This window comes from Phaenicophaeus curvirostris, chromosome 12 (genome assembly GCF_032191515.1).
Source record: "Phaenicophaeus curvirostris isolate KB17595 chromosome 12, BPBGC_Pcur_1.0, whole genome shotgun sequence".
NCBI lineage: Eukaryota > Metazoa > Chordata > Aves > Cuculiformes > Cuculidae > Phaenicophaeus > Phaenicophaeus curvirostris.
The window spans coordinates 22,241,805-22,264,216 of record NC_091403.1 but is presented as its reverse complement, the minus strand read 5'-3'; the positions used below and the strand labels follow the sequence as shown (position 1 = coordinate 22,264,216).

Below are 22,412 nucleotides of genomic sequence, written 5' to 3'. Positions count from 1 at the left end.
TTCATAATTTTCTTAAGACCAAGCATCTGCCAGGGTGTTTATCACAGGTATTGACAGGTACATCTCTGGGCAGATAGCGTGATGTTTAGAGAAGATACCGAGTGTCTCCTTCTCTGCAATAAAGACGTTTGCGGCAAATAAACCGAGTGGCAAAACACATTCCCCCAAACAACAATTCAGTGCTGAAAACAGCTTATTTACTGCTCATTATAAGCCCAATGCAGCGAGAGAAGGCTGTAGCACACCTGCTAGGTTCTATTTCACGCTAAAATCAGCCTCGGAGCTCATGATGACCTCAGCGGGGACCCCAGCCTCCTAGAGCGGCTCCTGGGCGGGCTCAAAGCGTTGAAACCGCCTGCGTTTACACGACTCGCTGTTACAACCGCTCCACCGCGGCCAGCAGCCCCTCTCCCGGCTCTCGCCGCCGCCATTTTGGGGGCGGGGCGCCACTTCCGGTCCTGGCTAGGAAGCAATTTCCGGTTCTGGAGGTGCCGCCACTTCCGGTCGGGCGCGTCCAGCCAATCAGAGCGCGGGGCGCGGTTTTGGCGCCAAGAGGGGAGCGCGCGGGCAATGGCGGCGCCCTGAGCGCCCCCCGCCGGCCCCGTTACCCGCCTTCTCGCTTCCTTTCCCCCCGTTTCCTTCCCCATTTTTCCTTTCCCCCTTTGTCCGCTCCGTTTTCCCGCTCCCCCTTCCCGTTCCCCCTTCCCGTTCCCTACCCTTTCCTTTTCCCTTCCTGTCCCCCCTGCCTCTCCCCATCCCCGTTCTCATCCTTTTCCTCCTCCCCTCCCTTCCTTTCCCGTTCCTATTCCCTTCCCGCCCTCCATCCCCGTTCCCGTCATGGCTGCGGTGCCGCAGAACAACCTGGAGGAGCAGCTGCGGCTCCTCTCCGCCCGCCGCGCTCTCGCCAAGCCGCCCCCGCCGCGGCTGCGGCCGCAGTGAGTCCCGGGGTCGGCGGGGAGGGGCCGGCCGGGCTCCCCTGGGGGCTGACGGTGGGGGGTCTCTCCTCTCTTGGCAGGGGCTTCACCTTCAAGAAGGTCTCTCTGGGCAGCGCGCTGAGGGACAAGGACGTGAACACCTCCCTGGCCGCGCTCCCCGGACCCCTCCCTGCCTCCAGGGACAAGGCAGCATCCATCCAGAGCTTCTTCCCAGCAGCAGCGCCCGTCAGCGCCCGTGTCCAGGGCTCGGAGCCAGCGTGTGCGAGCTTGGTGCTCACCGAGACTCAGGAGGCGTGGAGAGGTCCCACAACCTCCGGGACGCGGAGCGAGGGGCTTCGGGATGTGCCCCCCCGGGTGTCTGGGCCCGTTATCACCGTGGATGATGACTGGGATGACATTGATGACTTTGACTTGTCTGGGATCGACAAAAAGTACGGCAAGGCGCAGGTGCTACCCCTCAAAGGGCAACGGGCCTCACACAAGGCCACACAGAACGGAGACCCCAGCCCGGAGCAGCCGCTGTGCTCTCCTGGGACACAGAAGGTTGGGACGGGAACTGGCAGCCACAGGGATCCATCTCCAGAGCCTGAGTCACAACCCGCGTTGCAGCAAACTCTGATTTGTCTTGAGGATTCACCTCCGTACGGTGACAGCAAAGCTGTGGGTGAGGACGTCTGGGAGAATTTATCTGCTGAGGTGATTCTGGATGAGGACAGGTTAGAGGCTCAGCCAGGTAAATTTGTTTTAGAGTACTTGTGAGCGAGGAGTAAATATGCTTGTGTTTGCATACCAAGAGCTTTGATTTTTGTAGAAATCGGAGGGAACTGCTTGTTCTGATCTGATAGCGGCGTGGGCATGTGGGGCTTGCTTTGGTAACCACAGCTCAGGGCCATGCTGGGTTGTAAATAGAATCATGGAATGGTTTGGTTTGGGGACCTCAAAGCCCATCCAGTCCCACCCCCTGCCATGGGCAGGGACACCTCCTGCTGGATCAGGGGCTCCAAGCCCCATCCAGCCTGGCTTTGAACCCCTCCAGGGATGGGGCAGCCACCACTGCTCTGGGCAGCCTGGGCCAGGGCCTCCCCATCCTCACAACAAAACATTTCTCCCTAAGATCCCACCTCGATCTCTCCTCTTTCATCTGAAAACCATTCCCTCTTTTTTCCAGCCTTCTATGATTTACCTTACAGGGTGTTATACATGTGAATTTACCTCCTCATCCTAGTACAGGGACTATGATTGTTCATGAGTCTAAGTTCTTTTGAAGCCTGGATTTAATATAACAATAGCTTTCTATAAAATCTCTTGTAGGAAAATAGGCCTCTTCTGACTCTGAGCAAGCCATTTATCTTTTCCGCTTAAAAGAACATTTGTGGGTGCTTTGTCCATTTGTTTTTAATGGAGCAGAAAAAGGGAGCCGTAAATTCTTTTGTCCTTTAAAAGTCAGAAAATGTATAAAAATGTGTCTTGAAATCTGATAGTAGTTTTTTCCCCTCTGTTGAGCTGCAGGGCTGGAGCACCTCCCATACAAAGACAGGCTGAGAGAGTTGAGGTTGTTCAGCCTGGAGAAGAGAAGGCTGTGAGGAGACCTTATAGCAACCGTCCAGTACCTGAAGGGGCTACAAGAAAGCTGGGGAGGGACTTTTTACAAAGGCATGGAGTGATAGGATGAGGGGGAATGGCTTTAAATTGGAGAGGGGAAGATTTAGACTGGACATAAGGAGGAAATTCTTCACAATGAGGGCTTGGAGGTCCTGGCCCAGGTTGCCCAGGGAAACTGTGTCTGCCCCATCCCTGGAGGTGTTCAAAGCCAGGTTGGATGAGGCCTTGAGCAGCCTGATCCAGTGGGAGGTGTCCCTGCCCATGGCAGGGGTGTTGGAATTAGGTGATCTTTAAGGTCCCTTCCAACTCAAACCATTCGATGATTCTTGTTTATGCTATAACAGAATGAGTTTACAGTGTTATCTGACAATAATAACCACTTCTCTTTCAGCTGCTAACAATAAAAGTGGTGAGAGCCAGAAGCCAAACAGCAGTGGCAAAAGCAGCGCCCCACAACGGGATGACGATGGTGTTGAGATGTTCACCGGCCCAGGGCTTGAGGAGGATGATTACTTGGACGTTGTTCCGCCTTCCCCTGAAGAAGAGCTGCCTTCATTCTCACCTTCTGTAAAAAGTGTTAGGTAAAGCAAAGCCCACTGATAAAGCTGCCTGTCCTTAGAGTGGCTTTGAGAAATGCCAAACCAGACATGGAACTGCACTTATTCAAAGCTACAGGTGGAGCTGAGCCTGTGTGCGTGCTGCGTGGCAGGTTGGCAGTGGCTGTTAAATGACTTATAAAATATTTTTTGTATCATGACTGGAGTTTAGGGTGGCTTTTGCTTCAGAAGAAACAGAGTTATTTTTGGTTTTTTTAAATAAAACATACTATTGGAGTAAGAGAAAAGGGGGAGGAGAGGAGGAAACAACAGAGCAGAATTATGTTAGTGAGGAAAAGACACGATAATGAACACAAGAACAGCCCGTAGCCAGACGCACTAAACTTGAGAGTAAGTTCTCATCAGGATACTTGAATCTAGTTATTGTTACTCATTTTCTGTGCAGCATTCTCTTGTGTCCTAAAAAATATCTAATTTTAACCAGCATTCCTTGCAAATACATAGGAAAAGCGATATCAACTTCACTTTCATTAAGTTAAGAGACTTTTCCCAATCAGTAACTGCATATCAATGAAAAGTGGTTCAACCACTGCTTTCTTTCCCTTTTGTTGGTGCACAGGAGAGTCACAAGCTGCTCAGCTACTTGTGCTTTAACTGGATTTGCAGAAATCTGCCTGTCTTTTCTGCACATCCAAAATGCTGTTGTTTTGAAAGATGAACTTCTCTTCAGGGAAGTGCACCAATTGACAGGTATCTGTATTTAATTAGTTTTTCTTTTAATGTTAGTGTAAATCTCAAGGAGTCTTCCACTGTTGGAAGGTCTTTGGCTGGCAGCGTTGAGTCCAAGCCTGGGAAAGCTGCTTCCACACTGCCCGTTGCTGGGAGTGATCCCATTGCAGAGGATGCAGGTATGTGAGACACTTGGAAATATTATGCCTTAGCTTTTGGGGATGGTTTGCAGCTTCTTGTTCTTTGGCGTATCCCATGTAACCTGAGAGCGTTCTCCAACAGTGGCTGGTGGGGACAGGGTAGCCGGAGCCTCAAACAGGGTTTCAGATCTTGTGTGGACTTGGGCGTGTTGTCTGATCCCAGGTTCATCAGTGCCATCTGGGATACAAGAAAGGCCTTTTCAGAACTTAAAAACACAGATTGACCAAATCATTCTTGAAGCTGGTGTCACGTTTTAGCCCCAGTCTGGCTTAATTGGCAGCTAAACGTGAGCAGTTGTGTCCCAACACCTCCCAAGGTGGAGCTGTGTCCATGTTTCCCTTTGACCCCTACAGATGCTGGCTTTGGGAGCTGCTGAGCTGAAGTGTTCCCGAGTTTCTCTTGCAGAGGTGAAGTTACTCAGTATAGGTGCGGCACAACCTGGTTTTAAGGCTGCAGATCTTTCCTATCAAGGCAGATACAAATGTAGCTCACTGGCAAAATCTGGATGCTTTGCAGCAGTGCTGGGTTTGGAAGGGAAGGCTGTGAGATGTTGAAACGCGGCTTTCATCTGTGGGAGGTTTTTTGCGGTACCTTCTAGACTGGAATTGCAATTCTGATAGAATGTGCTTTAGTTTTTTTGGGGAAAGGGAATTTCAAGTAAGCAAAATGTAAACTTGAATGGTTTTAGGAATTAAGGTTGAAAAAACTGTGACAAGGTTTGGGAAATGCAGAGATGGATAAATATGAGGCACAGGCAAAAACATGGTTTAAGTTAATGCACACGAAAACAGGTTATTTATGTGAATGGAGTTAAATATATCAAAAGTAAATGATTTAGGCTTATTTACTGCTGATTACTGTGCTTTTTGAGAGAGTGATATCATCTTGTTCTGTTTTCTAATAAAAATCAGTATTACTGTAGGCTGCCATCCTTTCATCCGACAGATCAAGTCTTGCTTTCGGAGCAGCAGCTCTACAGCGTCATGGATGACATCTGCAAGCTGGTCGATGCCATTCCGCTTCATGAGCTTCAGTCTCTGTCGTGTGCAAAAGAGCTTCTCCAGCAGAGAGAGCTCAGGTATGCTTTAATGAGTGGTGTCTTTCATGTTGCCCTGCTCTGCGGGAAGCGATGCTGTGCCAGCAGGTGTCTCCATCACACTGGAAAGATGATTCAGATTTTCTGAAAGCCTGAAATTACTGATGGAGTGAATCATAGAATCATTAGATAAAGGGAAGAATTATAAAAAACCTGCTGCAAGTCTTAGCAGACCTTAGGAAAAAAGGTCCCATTTCACATTCAGTCAGGCACTGGAGTCCGGCATCTTCTCCCTGGCAGGTGACCGGCACCAGTTGCTTCCAGAGAAGAACTTTGTTTGCTGAGATCTGGTGTTCTCTTTCCTAGATTAGTTTGAAACACCGGAACATAGAATATGATGTAACACTGTACGGTAATGCTGGAGTAGAAGAGATACAGAACTCTTTAATCTGTCTTGTAGAACTTGATAAATCACTGCTTGTGACTAAGTATTTTTTAACTCCTTCCTTCCCTTGCCTTGTACCCTAGGAGAAAATTGCTGGCTACTTCTGTCGCTTGGAACAAGAGCAGCACAGGCAGCGCTTTTCTTAGGAGCTGGAAGGCATTTGCGGGACACGGCCCTCCCGTGTGTCCCAGAACCACACAGTGTTCTGGCCCAGACTGGAGCTTCAGTTCCAACAGGAACTTGCCAAAATCCGCAGACCTCCCATCCGTGCTTTCTCTTAATTCAAGCAGTTTCTCGACGAAAAGGAATCAGACGTTTGATACATTGGATGTCTCTTCTGCTTCAAAGAAGAGTGTGGAGGAGATCACCTGCCCAGGCGCTGCAGCACTGGCTTTTGCCAAGGTAAACGGCAAAGATGGAACTTCCCTCAGCCTTGGTTCCGAGATGTCCTTCAGCAGCAGCCGACGCACAAGCCCAGGGGTGGGAGGCGGTGGAAGCTGTCGTCTGCTGGAGAGGCCTCTTACAAGCACAACACTGAGAGGGCAGAGTGGAGCTCTGACTAATGTACCTGTGGGAGACAATTCTGGTGTAAATGATACGGACTTTGACCTTGATCCCTTTGATATCGATGACTTTGATGAGGACTGGGAGAATTCGGTGAATGTTTCAGCACCTGAAAAGCCGTCTGCTCCGCTGTATCAGCCTGTCCGGGAAGGGCCACCCACCAAATCACTGCTGTCAAAGATCATGTCCAGAGCCAAGGAGTCTGCTGCTGCATCCAGTCCTGCTGCTCCAAAATCAAGCTCCCTGATGGCAGCAAAGAGCCGTCTGGGTAAACTAAACTCTTTAGGATTACTGCCTTTTCCTTTAAAATGTTTATTTACTTATTTTAAACCTATGACCAAGTTGTGCACTGTAGGTTACCTTGGTGCCTTCATTTCTTTGGGCATTTTGTTTCTTTTTGCCAAGAGATCTGCTTTTTTCCCCCTCCAAGTAATGCCCAACTCTTTGAATATTTCTTTGCCATGCAGGTTGCAGGCTCCCAGGGAGATGGGTCTGCTAAGATTGCAGTCTGGGAGGTTTCTGTATTTTACATAATTACAGACTGGAGAAGGGGGACAGGCTGGAGAAGTGGGCCTGTGAGAACCTCATGAGTTTCAACAAGACCAAGTGCAAGGTCCTACACCTGGGTCGAGGCAATCCTCGAATTCAGGATGGGGGATGATGTGATTGAGAGCTGCCCTGGGACAAGGACTTGGGGGGCTGGTTGATGAGAAGCTCAACATGAGCCAGTGATGTGCGCTCGCAGACCAGAAGGCCAACCGTATCCTGGGCTGCATTAAAAGAAGCGTGGCCAGCGGGGGAGGGAGATGATTCTGCCCCTCTGTTCCTCTCTTGTGAGACTTCATCTGGAGTGTTGTGTTTGGTTCTGAAATCCCCTGCATAAGAAGGAGATGGAGTGGCTCCAGAGGAGGCTACAAGGATGATCCGAGGGCTGAAGCGCCTCCCATATGAGGACAGGCTGAGAGAGTTGGGGTTGTTCAGCCTGGAGAAGAGAAGGCTCTGAGGAGACCTTAGAGCAAGCTTCCAGTACCTGAAAGTTGGGGAGCGACTGTTCACAAAGGCTTGTAGTGATAGGAAGAGGGGAAAGGGGTGTAAACTAGGGAGGGGCAGATTTATGCTAGACAAAAGGAAGAACTTCTTCACAGTGAGAGGGATGAGGCACTGGAGCAGGTTGCCCAGGGAAGTTGTGGTTGCCCCATCCCTGGAGGGGTTCAAGGCCAGGCTGGATAGGGCTTGGAGCTCCTGATCCAGTGGGAGGTGTCCCTGCCCATGGGACAGTGGGAGGTGTTCCAACCCAAACCATTCTATGATTCTGTGAAGTTTGTTGGTGTGAGACTCTTGTTTTGTACAGTCACGTGTAGAGCAGTTTGTTTCCAAGGCTTTGCATATAATAAAAATTTATGCTTCAGCCAGTATGAAATTCCAGATGAATGCTATTTTTTCCAGTAAGTCATCATTTCAGCAGAACAGTTTAAAAGGTTGAGGCGGTGGCTGAGCTGTCTGTTACACAGCAGTAGCTTTACGTTGCGAGAAGAATAGCGCAACTGGATGTTTTGCCTTATCATGAGTACTTTTTCTTTGCTTGCCAGAGCTGCCGGTTAACAACCCTGCACTGGAACGTTTCAGGGGTATGAAATTTCCCCATTCTGAAGAAATGATGAATATATTCCACAAAAAGTTTGGTTTGCACTATTTTCGGACAAATCAGCTGGAGGCCATCAATGCTGCTCTGCTGGGGGAAGATTGCTTTGTACTGATGCCCACTGGTATGTAGCTCTGAACCATGCACGGCTGCGGGCTCCGGGGCTCTGGTCGGTGCTTGAGAAATAAAGACCTGTAGCTCCATTTCTGAGGCCTGTAGCAAACATTTCTCTTTCTCTGTGCCTATGTGGGGGTGTGATTAATTGTGCTGCGTGAATTGTGCGGTTGCAGGGTTTCTGATGTTTTGTGTACGGTGTGGTTTTTACAACGAGGTGATTGAATTTCAGCCTTGCAGCATATTTCCTGTGATAAATAGCTTCTTATCCTGCGGGTATCATATCAGAGGCAGTTATTGGTAAAACCTTGTGGTTTCTGAAAATAGCAAGTAAGAAATGCCTCTTCTCCTCCTTCTCCACCCCATCTCCCTTCCCTCTTGGCATCTGACATGTTGTTTCGTGTTTAATTCCAACAGGGGGTGGTAAAAGCTTGTGCTACCAGTTACCAGCGTGTGTCTCTGCTGGAGTCACTATTGTGATCTCTCCGTTGCGGTCGCTGATAATAGATCAAGTTCAGAAGCTGAAGTCTCTAGATGTGAGTTAAAAAAACTTGGCTTAGTTCATCTGCAGATAAGTGGGTTAGAAATGTCAGATTTTACAGTAAATCTTGTGTGTCTCAAATGTAAACTACAAAAATTGATTTGATAGCACCTGTACAAGGCACACAAAGTTGCCTGGGAAAAACTAAATTAGACAAACTCAAATATCTTGGCAGTCTAACTGCTAAATTTATTGATGCTTGTGTGTATTCGTTATTGGAGCTTAGTTGTTGAGTACAGATGCCCGATTGTTAGGTTCTGAGTGTTGTCTTCAGACACCTGAACAGGAGCAGCCTGGCTCTAGCAGAAATGTTATCTATTATTACACAAAGAAGCACCGAAAATGTTGCATTTGAGGACAGTATATGCATATATTTTTTATCTGGCTTGTAATCAGATGTAGGACTGTATTTGGAGATGCTGCTGCTTTGTGCATATTAAAACTTCATATGTTTGTTTTAATATAGATTACTGCAACCTATCTGACTGGTGATAGAACGGATGCTGATGCTTCAAAAATATACATGCAGTTGTCAAAAAAAGACCCTGTGATAAAGCTTCTGTACGTTACGCCCGAGAAGGTTTGTGTTGAATATGAGTTGTAGAATCATAGAAGCAACTAGAGGAGGGTTACTGTGAAGTATTGAAGGCGAAATGCTGAATTTAGTTTGCTTCTGGGGAAAAGAATAATTTACTTTTTTAGATAATTCAGTAGGACTGTGCGCAGATGTAATGAATCTCAGTCAGTGAGCACTAAATGAGGCTGTACAACTTAAACTCTTAAACAAGACACCACGCCCATCCACTTCCATATCTCATAGAATCATGGAATGGTTCGAGTTGGAAGGAACCTCAAAGTCCCACCCCCTGCCATGGGCAGGGACACCTCCCACTGGATCAGGGACTCCAAGTCCCATCCAACCTGGCCTTGAACACCTCCAAGGATGAGGCAGCCACAGCTTCCCTGGACAACCTCGGCCAGGGCCTCCCCAGCCTCGCAGAGGAGCATTTCTCCCTAAGATCTCATCTCAATCTACCCTCTTACAGCTCAAAACCATTCCTCTCATCCCATCCCTGCACTCCCCGATCAAGACCCTAGCTTTCCTGGAGCCCCTTTCAGTACTGGAGGTTGCTCTAAGGTCTCCCCGTAGCCTTCTCTTCTCCAGGCTGAACAGCCCCAACTCTCTCAGGCTGTCCTCATACGGGAGGTGCTCCAGGCCTCGGTCATCTCTGTGGCCTTCCCTGGACTTGCTTCAACAGATCCATGTCCTTCCTGTGTGATAGTGCTAATTGCTGTCAAGCAGCTGTTAAAATCCAGATTGCTGCGAACAGGATAATATAGGGGAAAATGCATAACTGTCAAAGTAATAGATGATTGTCAAACCATTGCTATGGACTTAATTATACACAGCTTCTAAAATTTTGATTATCCCACAGGAGCTTTGTAAGGGGAGATGTTTAGCGTGCTGGTTGTGTTTCTTCTTCAGCATTGTCTTTCCCTGCCTTTTGTGACTTAAGTCATTTAAACTTACTCATGCTGTAGGATCTCTGGATAGATGACACTAAAATCTCACAGTGATCCCACACCAGCTGCTTTGTTGTCGATTAAGATGAAGCCAATTGCCATCCTCCTTATGCCTCCAGGCCTTACCTGAGCAGTCACGATTAGCAGCCAAACAGCTGTTTCTCTGTCAGGTGGGGTGACACTTGCTCTGTTGATTCACTTTCTGACACCGCTGGCCGTGTGTGCCTAGGTTTGTGCGAGTGGCCGCCTGATGTCAACCCTGGAAAATCTCTATGACAGGAAGCTCCTAGCACGCTTTGTCATCGACGAGGCCCACTGTGTCAGCCAGGTACAAACCTGTATTTGCTTTTCAAAATGGCAACGTACTTAGTGGGAGCAGCGTACTCAGCTGTGCTTAAACTGTGTTTTTAAACCAGTGGGGTCATGACTTTCGCCAAGACTACAAACGGCTGAATATGCTCCGCCAGAAGTTCCGCTCGGTCCCTATGATGGCTCTCACCGCTACCGCAAACCCCAGAGTACAGAAGGACATTCAGAATCAGCTCGAGATGCTAAAACCACAGGTGTAAGTGGTTCCCGAAACCCTTTGTTTGTGCCAGTTTTGAATGAAACACTTAGTAGAGCAGTGTTCAAGGTCCCATCTGCAATACTGACGTGGTCGTGTCTGATTAAATGGGAATGCATGCATGGAATTTAATATTAAATATCAAAGTAAGAAGGAAAAAAACTTGTCAAGCCCTTCCTTGCATGATTAAGGAAACTATTTAATAGTAAATAACATCATGAAGTTATCTATGCCACTGACAAAATGTAGAAGTTCTGTTTTAGGGTGCTTTTCATGAGAATGCCAGAAAAATGCAAAAGCTGGAAATGTTTCTTAATTAGCGTTGGCTGTAACGTAGATAATGAGGTACTATTGGGGCTGGATTGTCTTGTGGGGCTTTCATTGCATGTGATGGAAAAAGGAAGTGTTGTGTTTTGTTGAATTTCTTACTTTAGAGATGTATTTTTGGGGAGGAGGAGAGACGTGGTGCTGCATTATGCAAGTTAGATCGGTTGAATGCAGATGCAGGTGTTCAAAAGGAAAGGAAATCACTATGTGCATTCAGTTTATGAGTGTTTCTTCCCTCTCCATAGCACCATGTAGCTTTGTGTTTTTCACAGACACAGGAAAAATGCAGGAATTGCAGACCTAAAGGATGGGTGACATGAATCTCTGTGGGTGTAGCAGAACAGTAATTTTTTTGCAGATAACACAGAATGAGTAGTAGTTGGCTGGGCTTGGGATGTTCAGTCAATACGTGGCTTGCCGCAAGGGTTGCTGTGCCTGTAAGCTGAACTGAATGCTCATGAAACTTGTGTTTCAGGTTTACGATGAGCTTCAACAGGCATAACTTGAAATATGATGTATTGCCCAAGAAGCCAAAGAGGGTGGCAATGGATTGCTTGGAATGGATTAGAAAATACCATCCATGTGAGTACCGAGCAGTGTAACAGGCTTGTGTGCGTCTTTATGAACTGCTGTTTAAGGCAGGAAAAGCTGTTACCATGCTGTAAAACCCCCAGACTGGTGCCTTTCTGTGAGTAATAGATTTACACGAAAATCAGCTTGGAGGTGAAATGATGAGAATCATATTTATGGACATCCTAAAGGGAAGAGTTAAGATGGAAAAGTAATTTATGCTAGTGCTTTTGAGCATCCAGGTCTTTTGGAGGGTGCCAGACCCTTTAGCATCACCTTTTCAGAGTATAAAGGCCATTTAGTATTGGTTTACTTGTTTAATTCTGTTAGTCTGCCTCTCTGTCGTTCCACTTAAAGGTAACTTCAGAGATTCCTGGCTTTCCATGCTTTCTGAGCTCCACAGCTCCTGCTGCTGGAGTTGACTGCCCCAAGCTCCCTTTGTAGCTTCCCTAGTGCTGTAACCTAGGATATCGTTGACTGAACCACTCTCTGTGTGTTTGGTTCTTTATTCATGTGTTTTAAATCCTAACACTGCACAGTGCTCAGCAGGGAACCTTCTCTTGATTCCATCTTACCAAAAGAGCGGGGAATTGGGCGAGGAGAAACTTATAAACCCACCTGATAAAAACAAAATAACTGTTCTTTACTAATAAGCAGTTACTGTACTGCTCTTACCGGCCTCTCCCACTGGAATAAATGTATTTCCTTGAAGCTATGACTGTTAAGGAAAGAAAGGGTATAGAGTTGTATTGCAGCACATATTATTTTTTATATCTTTTCAGATGATTCTGGGATAATTTATTGCCTTTCACGTCATGAATGCGACACAACGGCAGCTATTCTGCAGAAGGAAGGCCTTGCTGCCCTTGCTTACCATGCTGGCCTCACTGACAGCAACAGAGATCTTGTACAGAAGAAGTGGATTAATCAGGAAGGATGCCAGGTAAGAGAAAAGCAACCGGGGGGAAATATGAATACAATTTGGAGTACATTTCGCCCTTCTTGACTAATGAAATGAAAGTGAAGTTGTGTGAAGTTGTTGCCAGATTGGATGCGGTGTTAAATAACTGATCCAAACAGATCTGCCAAAACATGTTAGTCATCCTTTTATTGGGAATTCTGCAGTATGGTACGAAGCTCCAGGAGGAACTGAGCAGTACAAGGCTTCTGAAACGGCCACATCCACTCAAAGCCACATCCAACCTGGCCTTGAACACCTCCAGGGATGAGAATAATTTCTATAACTCCGTGTAACAAATTATTTCCTTCCTAGGTTATATGTGCAACGATTGCCTTTGGAATGGGAATTGATAAACCTGATGTACGCTACGTTATCCATGCTTCTCTTCCCAAATCTATAGAAGGTTACTATCAAGAATCTGGCAGAGCTGGACGAGATGGTGAAGTGTCTCACTGCCTACTCTTCTACAGCTACAGTGACGTAACCAGACTCAGAAGGTTGATACTGAGTGAGTTCTTGTATTTATAACTTGATGGAGATGGTGTGAAGGATGTCTCTGGTGTGTTCCATTTAGGCACTGGTATTTTCTCCTTTAGAAGTGCCGTGTATAGTATGGCATCACAAAGATGGAAGAACTGTGCATCTTCACCTGTGTGGGTTTCTGTAGTTAAAGATTTGTCACTTGTACTTAATTCTAATCATCTGTATTGATCTCTTGGTTCTTGTCATTCCAGTCTTGTTTGCCTTGTCTGTTCTTTATCACTTCAGAGGTGAAATCTGTCCTAGGTCAGTTCTGTAACAATGTACTTAGCTTTTTTTAAGCAAAAAAGAGTATTGTTTTGTCTCTCTGATCTATAAAAATGCAGAGGTGCAGATTTAACAAATACAACTGAATATTCTGTGTTTCAGTGGAGAAGGATGGAAACAGCCACACCAGACAGACCCACTTCAACAACCTGTACAGCATGGTTCATTACTGTGAGAACGTGGTGGATTGCCGGAGAATCCAACTTTTGGCCTACTTCGGGGAAATGGATTTTAATCCCAGCTTCTGTAAAGATAACCCGGAAGTCATTTGTGATAACTGCAGTAGAAAGAAGGTAAATTCAGAGCTGTTATTTATGACATTGTTAAACCAATTTTGCATTTAGCTGCATTAAAGAAATGGTTACGTGACATTTGGGGAAGCAAATGGAGAAAATGAATGAAATGTCCTGTAGTTTTGTGATGTTGGGTGCTTTGAATTACTTCCGTTGTTTAACCTAGAGTAGAATTACCTAGAATAGAATAACCTAGAGTAGAATTACACAGACAATCCATTATCCATGGATTTATAGTGCTTCTGTTTCTGCCAGAGGAGGACTAGTGAGGTGCAAGGATGTTCCTTGGAAGGAGAAGGTGATGTAAGATCTACTGTGGAGAATGACTGTGGGGAAATCCCTTCAGCTGCATTTTCTGAGGTTTTCAAGGCAGCTTTATGCTGCCAGAGCAGCAGTAATGCTGCTTTAGGAGGTGTCCAGTGCTTGAGGCAACCCGGAGATTAGGGTGTGCGCATCAAGGGTTGAAACAACCTTGTTAGCAGCATGAACAGGTGTAGAAGAGCAGAGAGCTACTTAAGCAGAGAGGAAAGGGTCACTGGTCTCTGTAACCCAGATTGTTTTGATACCTGATGATGTTGCTTCTGTGTCCTGTGTTTGAAGCATAACCTTGCATAGCTGTTTGTTACAAAAATTGACTGGAATAGTGCACATTCCATCCAGTCTTCTCATTATAATGTGTACTGGAAGGGTAAGTTCTAGCGCTTAGCAGAATACTTAGGGAACGCTTTCCAAACTACTCACCTTGATTACCAGTATTTACACGGCAAACTTGCAGCTCACTATCGAATTAACATGATTGTCTACAGTCAGTTGGTTTGTGATATTGCATTTTTTAGAGTATTATCAAATCCAGAATTCCTGGGACTGTATTGTATCTCCGTAGGGGTGCCAACTAGAAAATCGCTGCTTCTGTGTTTGGAACAAAATGAATTTGTGACTGGATTAACAAAAAACCAAGGTTGTCGGTAACAACTCGCGCGAGGACAGAACCGCATAAGGTTGTTTGCTAATCAAGTCTATTCTAACAGGATTACAAATCAAGAAATGTAACGGATGAAGTGAAGAGCATCGTAAGATTTGTATGGGAGCATTGTGGACGAACGGGAAGAATGAATGCAAACAGAAATACAGGCTCTGGCAGATACACGCTGAATATGATGGTTGACATTTTCTTAGGTGAGTCCTACTCCTCTCAGAAACGGCACCTGAGTGGGCTTGGTGCCCGACTCAGTGGACGCTGAAATGCCTGGCTGAGCATCAAGAGGTCAAACATGATTCAGGTTGCATAAAATTACTCTTCCCAGGAATCTCTTGGTGGGAAATGATCCAAAATGAATGTGGCTAAAGTTTTAATCTGTTTCAGGTTGCTATAGCGTTATTATTAGTTTTCTAGTGGCGTTTAGAGTTTTTGGTGTTAAAATGCACTTTATGTGCATGGGCTGTGGAAGACTCTTGGGAATTACCCACCAGTCTGTAAATACACACATAAGCAGGCTTTCTAATCTCAGGCTAATCATAGAACGGCATGGGTTGGAAGGGACCTCAAAGCCCATCTAATCCCACTCCTGCCACAGGCAGAGACACCTCGCACTGGACCTGGTTGCTCCAAGCCCCATACAGCCTGGCCTTGAACACCTCCAGGGATGGGGCAGCCACCCCTGGTCTGGGCAACCTGGGCGAGGGCCTCCACACCTTCACGGGAAAACATTTCTGCCTAAGATCTCATCTCAATCATCTCTCTTCCAATTTAAAGCCATTCTCACTCATCCTATCACTACATGGCCTTGTAAAAAGACCTTCCCCAGCTTTTCTGGAGCTTGTTTCAGTACTGGAAGCTGCTCTAAGTTCTTCCTGGAGCCTCCTCCAGGCTGAACAACCCCAACTCTCTCAGCCTGTCCTCATATGGGAAGTGCTCCAGCCCTCAGTCATCTCTGACCTCCCCTGGACTCGCTCCAACACTTCCATGTCCTTATGTTGAGGATTCCAGAACTGGACACGGGACTTCAGGTGGGGTCTTACGAGAACACAGTAGAGGGGGAGAATCACCTGTGATCCCGTCATTTCTGTTACACAGGTTCAAAGAGTGCGAAGATCCAGTCTGGAATATTTGGGAAAGGAGCTGCCTACTCGAGGCATAATGTTGAAAGGCTGTTTAGAAAGCTGGTGTTGGACAAGATTCTGGACGAAGACCTGTATATCACTGCCAACGACCAGGCGGTAGCGTACGTGGTTCTAGGAGAGAAAGCTCAGGCTGTGTTGGATGGAGCACTCCAGGTGTGTAACAGTGTCTCTTCTCTTGGATGTATTGTTTCAAGGAACGTGCTATGGTTTTTATGTCCATATACCCTACGAGAGTTTAAACGTAGTTTGCCTTGCCAGCTGAAATACAGCAACTGATCTTTAGCAGATTCAGGGAACAGAATCCAATGAGTGTGATTTCTAGTCCAGCATTCTCACAGCCCAGAAGGCCAACTGTATCCTGGGCTGCATCAAAAGAAGCGTGGCCAGCAGGTCGAGGGAAGTGACTCTGCCCCTCTGTTCCTCTCTTGTGAGACCTCATCTGGAGTCATGAGTCCAGTTCTGGAATCCCCAACATAAGAAGGAGATGGAGCTGTTGGAACGGGTCCAGAGGAGGCTACAAGGATGATCCGAGGGCTGGAGCACCTCCTGTATGAGGACAGGCTGAAAGAGTTGGGGTCGCTCAGCCTGGAGAAGAGAAGGCTCCGAGGAGACCTTATGACTTTCCAGTACCTGAAAGGAGTCTATAGGAAGCTGGAGAGGGTCTGTTCACAAAGGCTTGTGGTGATAGGACAAGGGGGAACAGGTATAAACTGGAGAGGGGGAGATTTAGATGAGACATTAGGAAGAATCTCTTCACCAGTGAGACACTGGAACAGGTTACCAGGGGAGGTTGTGGCTGCCCCATCCCTGGAGGTTTTTAGGGCCAGGTTAGATGGGGCCTTGGGTAACCTGATATAGTGAGATGTCCCTCGCTGTGGCAGGAGAGTTGGAACTAGATGATCTTTAAGGTCCCGTCCAACACTAATGATTCTATGATTCCAATAATAACATTCTGATTTAAATGGTGAGTTTGAGAGGATTGGAAAAAATTCTTTTCATCTTCTTTCAAGGCCAGGCTGGATGGGGCTTGGAGCCCCTGATCCAGTGGGAGGCGTCCCTGCCTGTGAGAGGAGTGGGACTGGATGGACTGTGACATCCCTTCCAATCTAAACCATTCCCCCATCCCTCTGATTCCAGCTTGACAAGAAAGGCAAGTTATGACCAACACGGAAGGAGCTAGCTAAGAAGGAAAAAAGAACAGTGCTACCTTCTCCTGCATTTTCTACTCTATTTTTTCCCAGTTATTGGTGAGCTCTGATGGAAAACCTACTTGAAGAAGGTCATGGAACCAGTCCCAGAGCTGCCTGAGGCAGTGGCTCCTCTGCATTAGTGCTGTGTTTGGTGAAGAGCAGAGCCCTCATCATTAGACCTTGTGACCTCTGTTTAAAGCTGGCTGTGAATTGGATTCTCAGTCTTTTTTCCCCTGTGTTGTGTGTATTCTGCTGGTTCTTTATAAAGGAAACTTGAGGGCGGTTAGGTAGCCTGTAAAAAAATCATTTTAAAAGCCTATACTAGGTAAACAGCTTTTTCTGTCTGTCAAAGGGTGCCTTTATTTTCCTTCACTCTCCCCCTGCATAATCAATCACTTTTCTAATGATGGCTCTACAGAGAAGTCATCGATTGGCTTGTTTTAACAGGTGGAGTTTCATGAGACAGAAAGTGCCAGCGCCATCAGAAAGCAGAGGGCTTCTGTGGCAAAAATGTCACAGCGAGAAGAGATGGTTAAGAAGTGCCTTGGGGAGCTTACGGACACGTGCAAAACACTTGGCAAAGTCTTCGATGTGCACTACTTCAATATCTTCAGTACTTCGACTCTAAAGAAAATAGCAGGTAACAGGGTTTTTTTTGCTACCTGGAACCCCCGTCGGCAGTGGACGGGATGTGCAATTGTAGCTGCAGATTCCAACATGTAGTGAGAACAGATCGGGGTGCACAGAACCAAGCGACTCTGGTGGAAGTAGCTGGCACAGCACAGATTCCGGGGAGCTGTGGCTCATGCTGCAGCAGTCCTGCGGGACAAGCACAACAGCCACCCAAGTTTCCTACTGCAAAACAAACTCTGAATTGCTCCGGAGAAGCCTTTTGGACTAGTTTTTGCGCCTACTAACTAGAGGCAAATCTGCTAAAATAAAAGCTTACTGCTGGAAGGAGCTAACTGCATTGAGTGGTAATAAAAGAAATTGGTTTCCTACAGAATACATGGATCTCTTAAAAACAGCTGGTGTGTTTGATGTGCCTAATTGGTGCTTGCTTCTGTTACAGAAACCTTGTCATCAGATGCAGAGGTTTTACTGCAGATTGATGGTGTCACAGAGGACAAACTGGAAAAATATGGTGCAGAAATAATCAAAGTGATGGAGAAGTACTCAGAATGGACCCTACAAGGTTTAGTGTATTTTGTTACTAAACATGTGCTTTCTCCTTTACTGTACCCTCTCTCCTCCTCTATCAGGTTGCACTCAAAAGTTAGCTTGTTTTAAATACAAATCACTAATTTTTGCAGTTTAATAATGACAAAAAGGGAGCAGTCACACGCTTTCCGAACATACAAAGCTCTCTGCTGTCTTCTCCCTGGATAAATTCAGCACATCTCTGACAGACTAAGAAAGGAAAATGAGAACTGAGCAGACTGCCCTACTCTTGACCTATTAATTATGGATTTATGCAATATGCTTAGCACTAATGGGAATTCTGCACATTTTACACCTGCAGCTGCTGCGTGTGGGGCAGTGGTGGAGTCTGGCAGGTAATTGGTAACTGCTGCCTTTTTAATTTCATAGTACTGAAGGTCAGCAGATCAGCTCTTCACTGATGAGCCCCTGCGCATCCTGATGTGGAGAACTTTTGAAGCTGGGTGTAAAAACCAAAGCTATTGGGTCACAGCGGTGGGGTTTTACAACACCTTTGCCCAGCTCTGACCTTACAGACAAAATTCACCTCCATGGAGAGTTGAGCCCTGAGGCGAGTAATAATTCTGCTTGAGTGTAGCATGTAGCCTAGAGTAAAGGAGGCTGAGGGGAGACCTCATCACTGTCTACGACTGCCTGGAAGGAGGTTGTGACGATATGAGCGCTGCGCTCTTCTCCCAGGTAACGAATGATAGGACGAGAGAAAATGTCCTCAAGTTGCACCAGGGGGGGTTTTGATTGGATATTGGAAAAAATTTATTCACTGAAAGGGTTCTCAGGCCCTGGCAGAGGCTGCCCAGGGCAGTGGTGGAATTGCCGCCCCTGGGGGAGTTTAAAAGCTGAGTAGATATGGTGCTCAGGGATGTGGTTCAGTAGTGGACAGGTGCCGTTGGACTCAATCTCAAAGATCTCTTCCCACCAAAAGATTCTACAATTGTATGATCACCAGGATGAAGGTGATGCAGAGGAGGGTTTGAACAGCAATGAAAGGGGTTTTGGCACAACTATTGTGCTCTGGTTGACTGTTCTGACTGGCCCAGGCAGCATCTCACTTTCAGCAGGTTTAACTTGCTGTCTCTCTACAGAGGATGCCACGTGCCCAAGTGCAGACACAGCCACGGGAAGCACCGGCACGCCCGAGAGTGACAGAGAAGCAGAAGATGCAGTCACAACCTCAAGCTATTTCTGCAATAACGCAAACCAAAGAAGGAAAAGGAAAAGGCCGCCAAACTTCAGAGACTCGAAGAGGAAGAAGACAAGTAATGGTGGCAGCCAGCAGTTTCATGCCAAAGGGTATGTTGCTTATGGTCTTTTGTAACCTTGCTTTGTCCAGCGTAGCATGAGGTTGATCCCAGAACGGCACTGTTACCCTGCTGCATTTTTCTTAGTAAGTATAAGCGTTAAGAATGGCGTTGAAGTTATCCAGGTACCTGGTAACTGCTGCTCTGCTTTGGGTTTCTAGCATTTTGTTTAAAAGTTGCTGGTGAGGGAGCAGATTTAACGCTGGTCCTTTGTTTCTCACTCTGGACCACCACAAGCCGAGCAGTGACACTGAATTTCAGTGTGCTGCGATAACTGTTACTAGCAGCCTGACTGCATGCTGCACTTGGAAACAAAGGCTGCTTAAAACGTCAAAGATTTGGTGGCATATTTGGAGTTTGGTTCCCAGTCCCCTGTTAACTTCAGTCCTCCCTCTGATTGTTCCATACAAGGCAACGCCTGCATTGTGAGTGTAACATTTATATACAGGAGTCTGGTTGCTCTTGAGCTTCCAGGGAAGATACGCCACCAAACTATCACAGGGTGACAAAAAAACAGGCTGGGCTTCATCCTTTGAGTCAATGGCCTTATTTTAGCAGCTTGTGTAGTCGTTAGTCTGGTTAACACAAGCAGTAAGGTGGTTGTAGTGAGGTGGGTGTTGGTGTCTTCTCCAAAGTAACAAGTGACGGGATGAGTGGCCTCAAGCTGCGCCACAGGAGGATTAGACTGGATATCAGGAAAAATTCCTTCTCCCAAAGGGCTGTTGAGCATTGGAAGAGGTAGTCTGGGTAAGTGGTGGAGTCACCATTCCTGGGGGAGTTTAAAAGCCATGTGGATGTGGCACTTAGGGATGTGGTTTAGTGGTGGAGTTGGCAGCATGAGGTTAAGAATCGGACTTGATGATCTGAAAGGTCTTTTCCAGCCTAAAGGATTCTGTTTCTGTGAAGGTTGCAGTTTGTGCTGAAGGCCCGTGCTTCAAAACAGGATGATTAATCAGCGCTGAACAGGAACAACTGAGAAACGGGGGAGTGATTGGAAAAATTCTGCCTTCCCCAAACTCTATTTAAGAACAGGAGGGGGCGACATTAGAAAATGTGAGCAATAGGTTCTGGTTTGAGTTTCACAGTCGTGCCTTTTAAAGGTTTGCTGTGCTCACAGCTCGCCTCGCACAAAACAGAAGAGAAGGCAGGGTCCCTGTGTTGTGGTGCAGTTGGGTTGCTGCAGCCCTCACCTGGGAGCTGCGCTGCCTTTGGTGTACGAGATAGTGAATGTGAGGTATAGAAGAGCAGTCCTGCAGCCAGCCTGTCTCTCATGTTTGTGAAATAATTCTTTGAGTGGGAATTTATTCCATCCCTAAGTGTTGCAGGAACAGTGTCTCCTCTCAGCCGTTTGGAAGAGCTGCTCCCAACAGTGCTAGCACGCTCTCCAGAACATTCTGCACACTCCCCTCCTGAGGAGCAATGCACTGAATTTTGGAGACCATTGGGGTTAATTGGTGCATTATCTACTTAGATTTTACTGCTTTAATATAGTGTTCAGCATCTTGGAGACACTACAGTCTGCCTTACGCAAGCTTATTGCTTCCTGTCCTTTCCAAGGATGTTTCCCCCTCTGCCTTGTTTTTCCTCATTCTGGTCTTTGATTTCTGTAGGAAATAGCAGTTCCCAGCTCTGTAGGTTTTACTCAGCCCCTTTCACCTTCCCATCCACTAAAATATTAGTCGCTAGGTACTGTTGATCCTGAAGTATCACTTGATGTCAATACTCTAATTGGATTAATGGAGTCAGGTTGGTTCAGCGTTCCCTGCCCCTCTTGCAGGCTGCTGCTTGCCCTTCAGCAAATACCAGAGCAGCAGCTACGCTTGATTTACATTTCAAAGATAGTTTTGCAGCCAAGTGTATTAAAAAAAGAGAAATTTTAAAACCCCAAAAGCCTGGTCTTACAGAAAATCTAGCAGTGGGGTTTGTGTGAGTGGAACGAGGAGCAGGGAATGTGCAACTGGGGAAGTGAATCTGCCCCTGTACTCAGCACTGGTGCGGCCGCACCTTGAGTCCTGTGTTCAGTTCTGGGTCCCTCCCTACAAGAAAGATATTGAGGTCCTGGAGTGTGTCCAGAGAAGGGAATGGAGCTGGTGAAGGGGCTGGAGAACAAGTCTTATTACGAGGAGCGGCTGAGAGAGCTGGGGTTGTTTAGCCTGGAGAAAAGGAGGCTGAGGGGAGACCTCATTGCTCTCTACAGCTACCTGAAAGGAGGTTGCAGAGGGGTGGGTGCTGGTGTCTTCTCCCAAGTGATGGGCGATAGCACAAGATGGAATGGCCTTAAGCTGCGTCATGGAAGGTTTAGATTGGACATTAGGAAAAATTTCTTCACAGAAAGGGTTCTCAGGCGCTGGGAGAGGCTGCCCAGGGCGGTGGTGGAGTCACCATCCCTGGAGGGGTTTAAAAGGCGGGTAGAGGAGGTGCTTGGGGTTATGACAAGAACGGTTGGACCTGATGATCTCAAAGGTCTTTTCCAACCTAATAATTGTATGATTCTAAGCTAAGGTTTGATGTATCCACCTTCTCTCCAAACACAGCAGAGGTTTCGGCAAGTGCAGAAGGACCAAAAAGCCGTGTGGCCCCAAGGCTCCAGCTGCCTCCGGCTGCAGTTTGGCCTCACACAGCGTCAGTGCCACACCTGGAGCCGCTGGAAAGCTGGGCATTATGGCACCTCCGAAACCCAAAACCAGGCAGTTCCTTCACCCTTCCTACTCGGTCTTGTAAGGGGGAAACTGTACATACTGTATAAAAGCATGTCTGGAGATGTAATCATTGTTTATTTTGTGTTGGGGTTTTTGGGGTTTGTTGTTTTTTTTTTCTGAGACTTGTACAGTTTTCAAGGCAAAAACTCCCATTAAAGAAATGTTTTTAAACTCATGAGTTTGGACAGTTCTGACAGTGCCTGGAAACCTTATTTCCCTGAAAACGCTCCCTGTCAGCCTGCTTTACAGAACTGCGGGGGTCAGGGAGTAGCAGGATGGTTGGGGTTGGGAGGGACCTCAAAGCCCATCCCGTTCCACCCATGCCATGGGCAGGGACACCTCCCACTGCATCAGGGGCCTTGAACACCTCCAGGGATGGGGCAGGCTCTGCCAGGGCCTCCCCCGTCACAGGAGAACGTTTCTCCCTGAGCTGAGATCTTGATCTCCCCTCTTTCAGCTGAGAACAGCTC

The 22,412-nt window shown here is 46.9% G+C and overlaps 2 protein-coding genes across 3 annotated transcripts in view; one reads left to right on the top strand and one right to left on the bottom strand.

The window, feature by feature from the left end:
* ANKRD34C (ankyrin repeat domain 34C) overlaps window positions 1-22,412 on the bottom strand; it is a 202,875-nt gene that overhangs the window by 102,243 nt on the left and 78,220 nt on the right. The gene's annotated exons all lie outside the window — the stretch shown is intronic.
* Window positions 770-22,075, top strand: BLM (BLM RecQ like helicase). Of its 2 annotated transcripts, none has more exons than XM_069866580.1 (21): window positions 770-935; window positions 1,016-1,668; window positions 2,929-3,118; window positions 3,881-4,002; window positions 4,970-5,102; window positions 5,589-6,337; window positions 7,659-7,835; window positions 8,243-8,361; window positions 8,833-8,946; window positions 10,120-10,218; window positions 10,307-10,455; window positions 11,258-11,364; window positions 12,135-12,295; window positions 12,626-12,821; window positions 13,223-13,413; window positions 14,442-14,589; window positions 15,488-15,687; window positions 17,172-17,364; window positions 17,797-17,919; window positions 19,028-19,235; window positions 21,781-22,075. In XM_069866580.1, exons 1-21 carry the CDS (start codon window positions 838-840, stop codon window positions 21,962-21,964), a joined length of 4,314 nt encoding a protein of 1,437 aa, XP_069722681.1. In that variant the 5' UTR covers window positions 770-837; the 3' UTR covers window positions 21,965-22,075. The 2 variants fall into 2 exon arrangements, with proteins under 2 accessions (XP_069722681.1, XP_069722680.1); XM_069866579.1 differs by having other exon boundaries at window positions 21,778-22,075.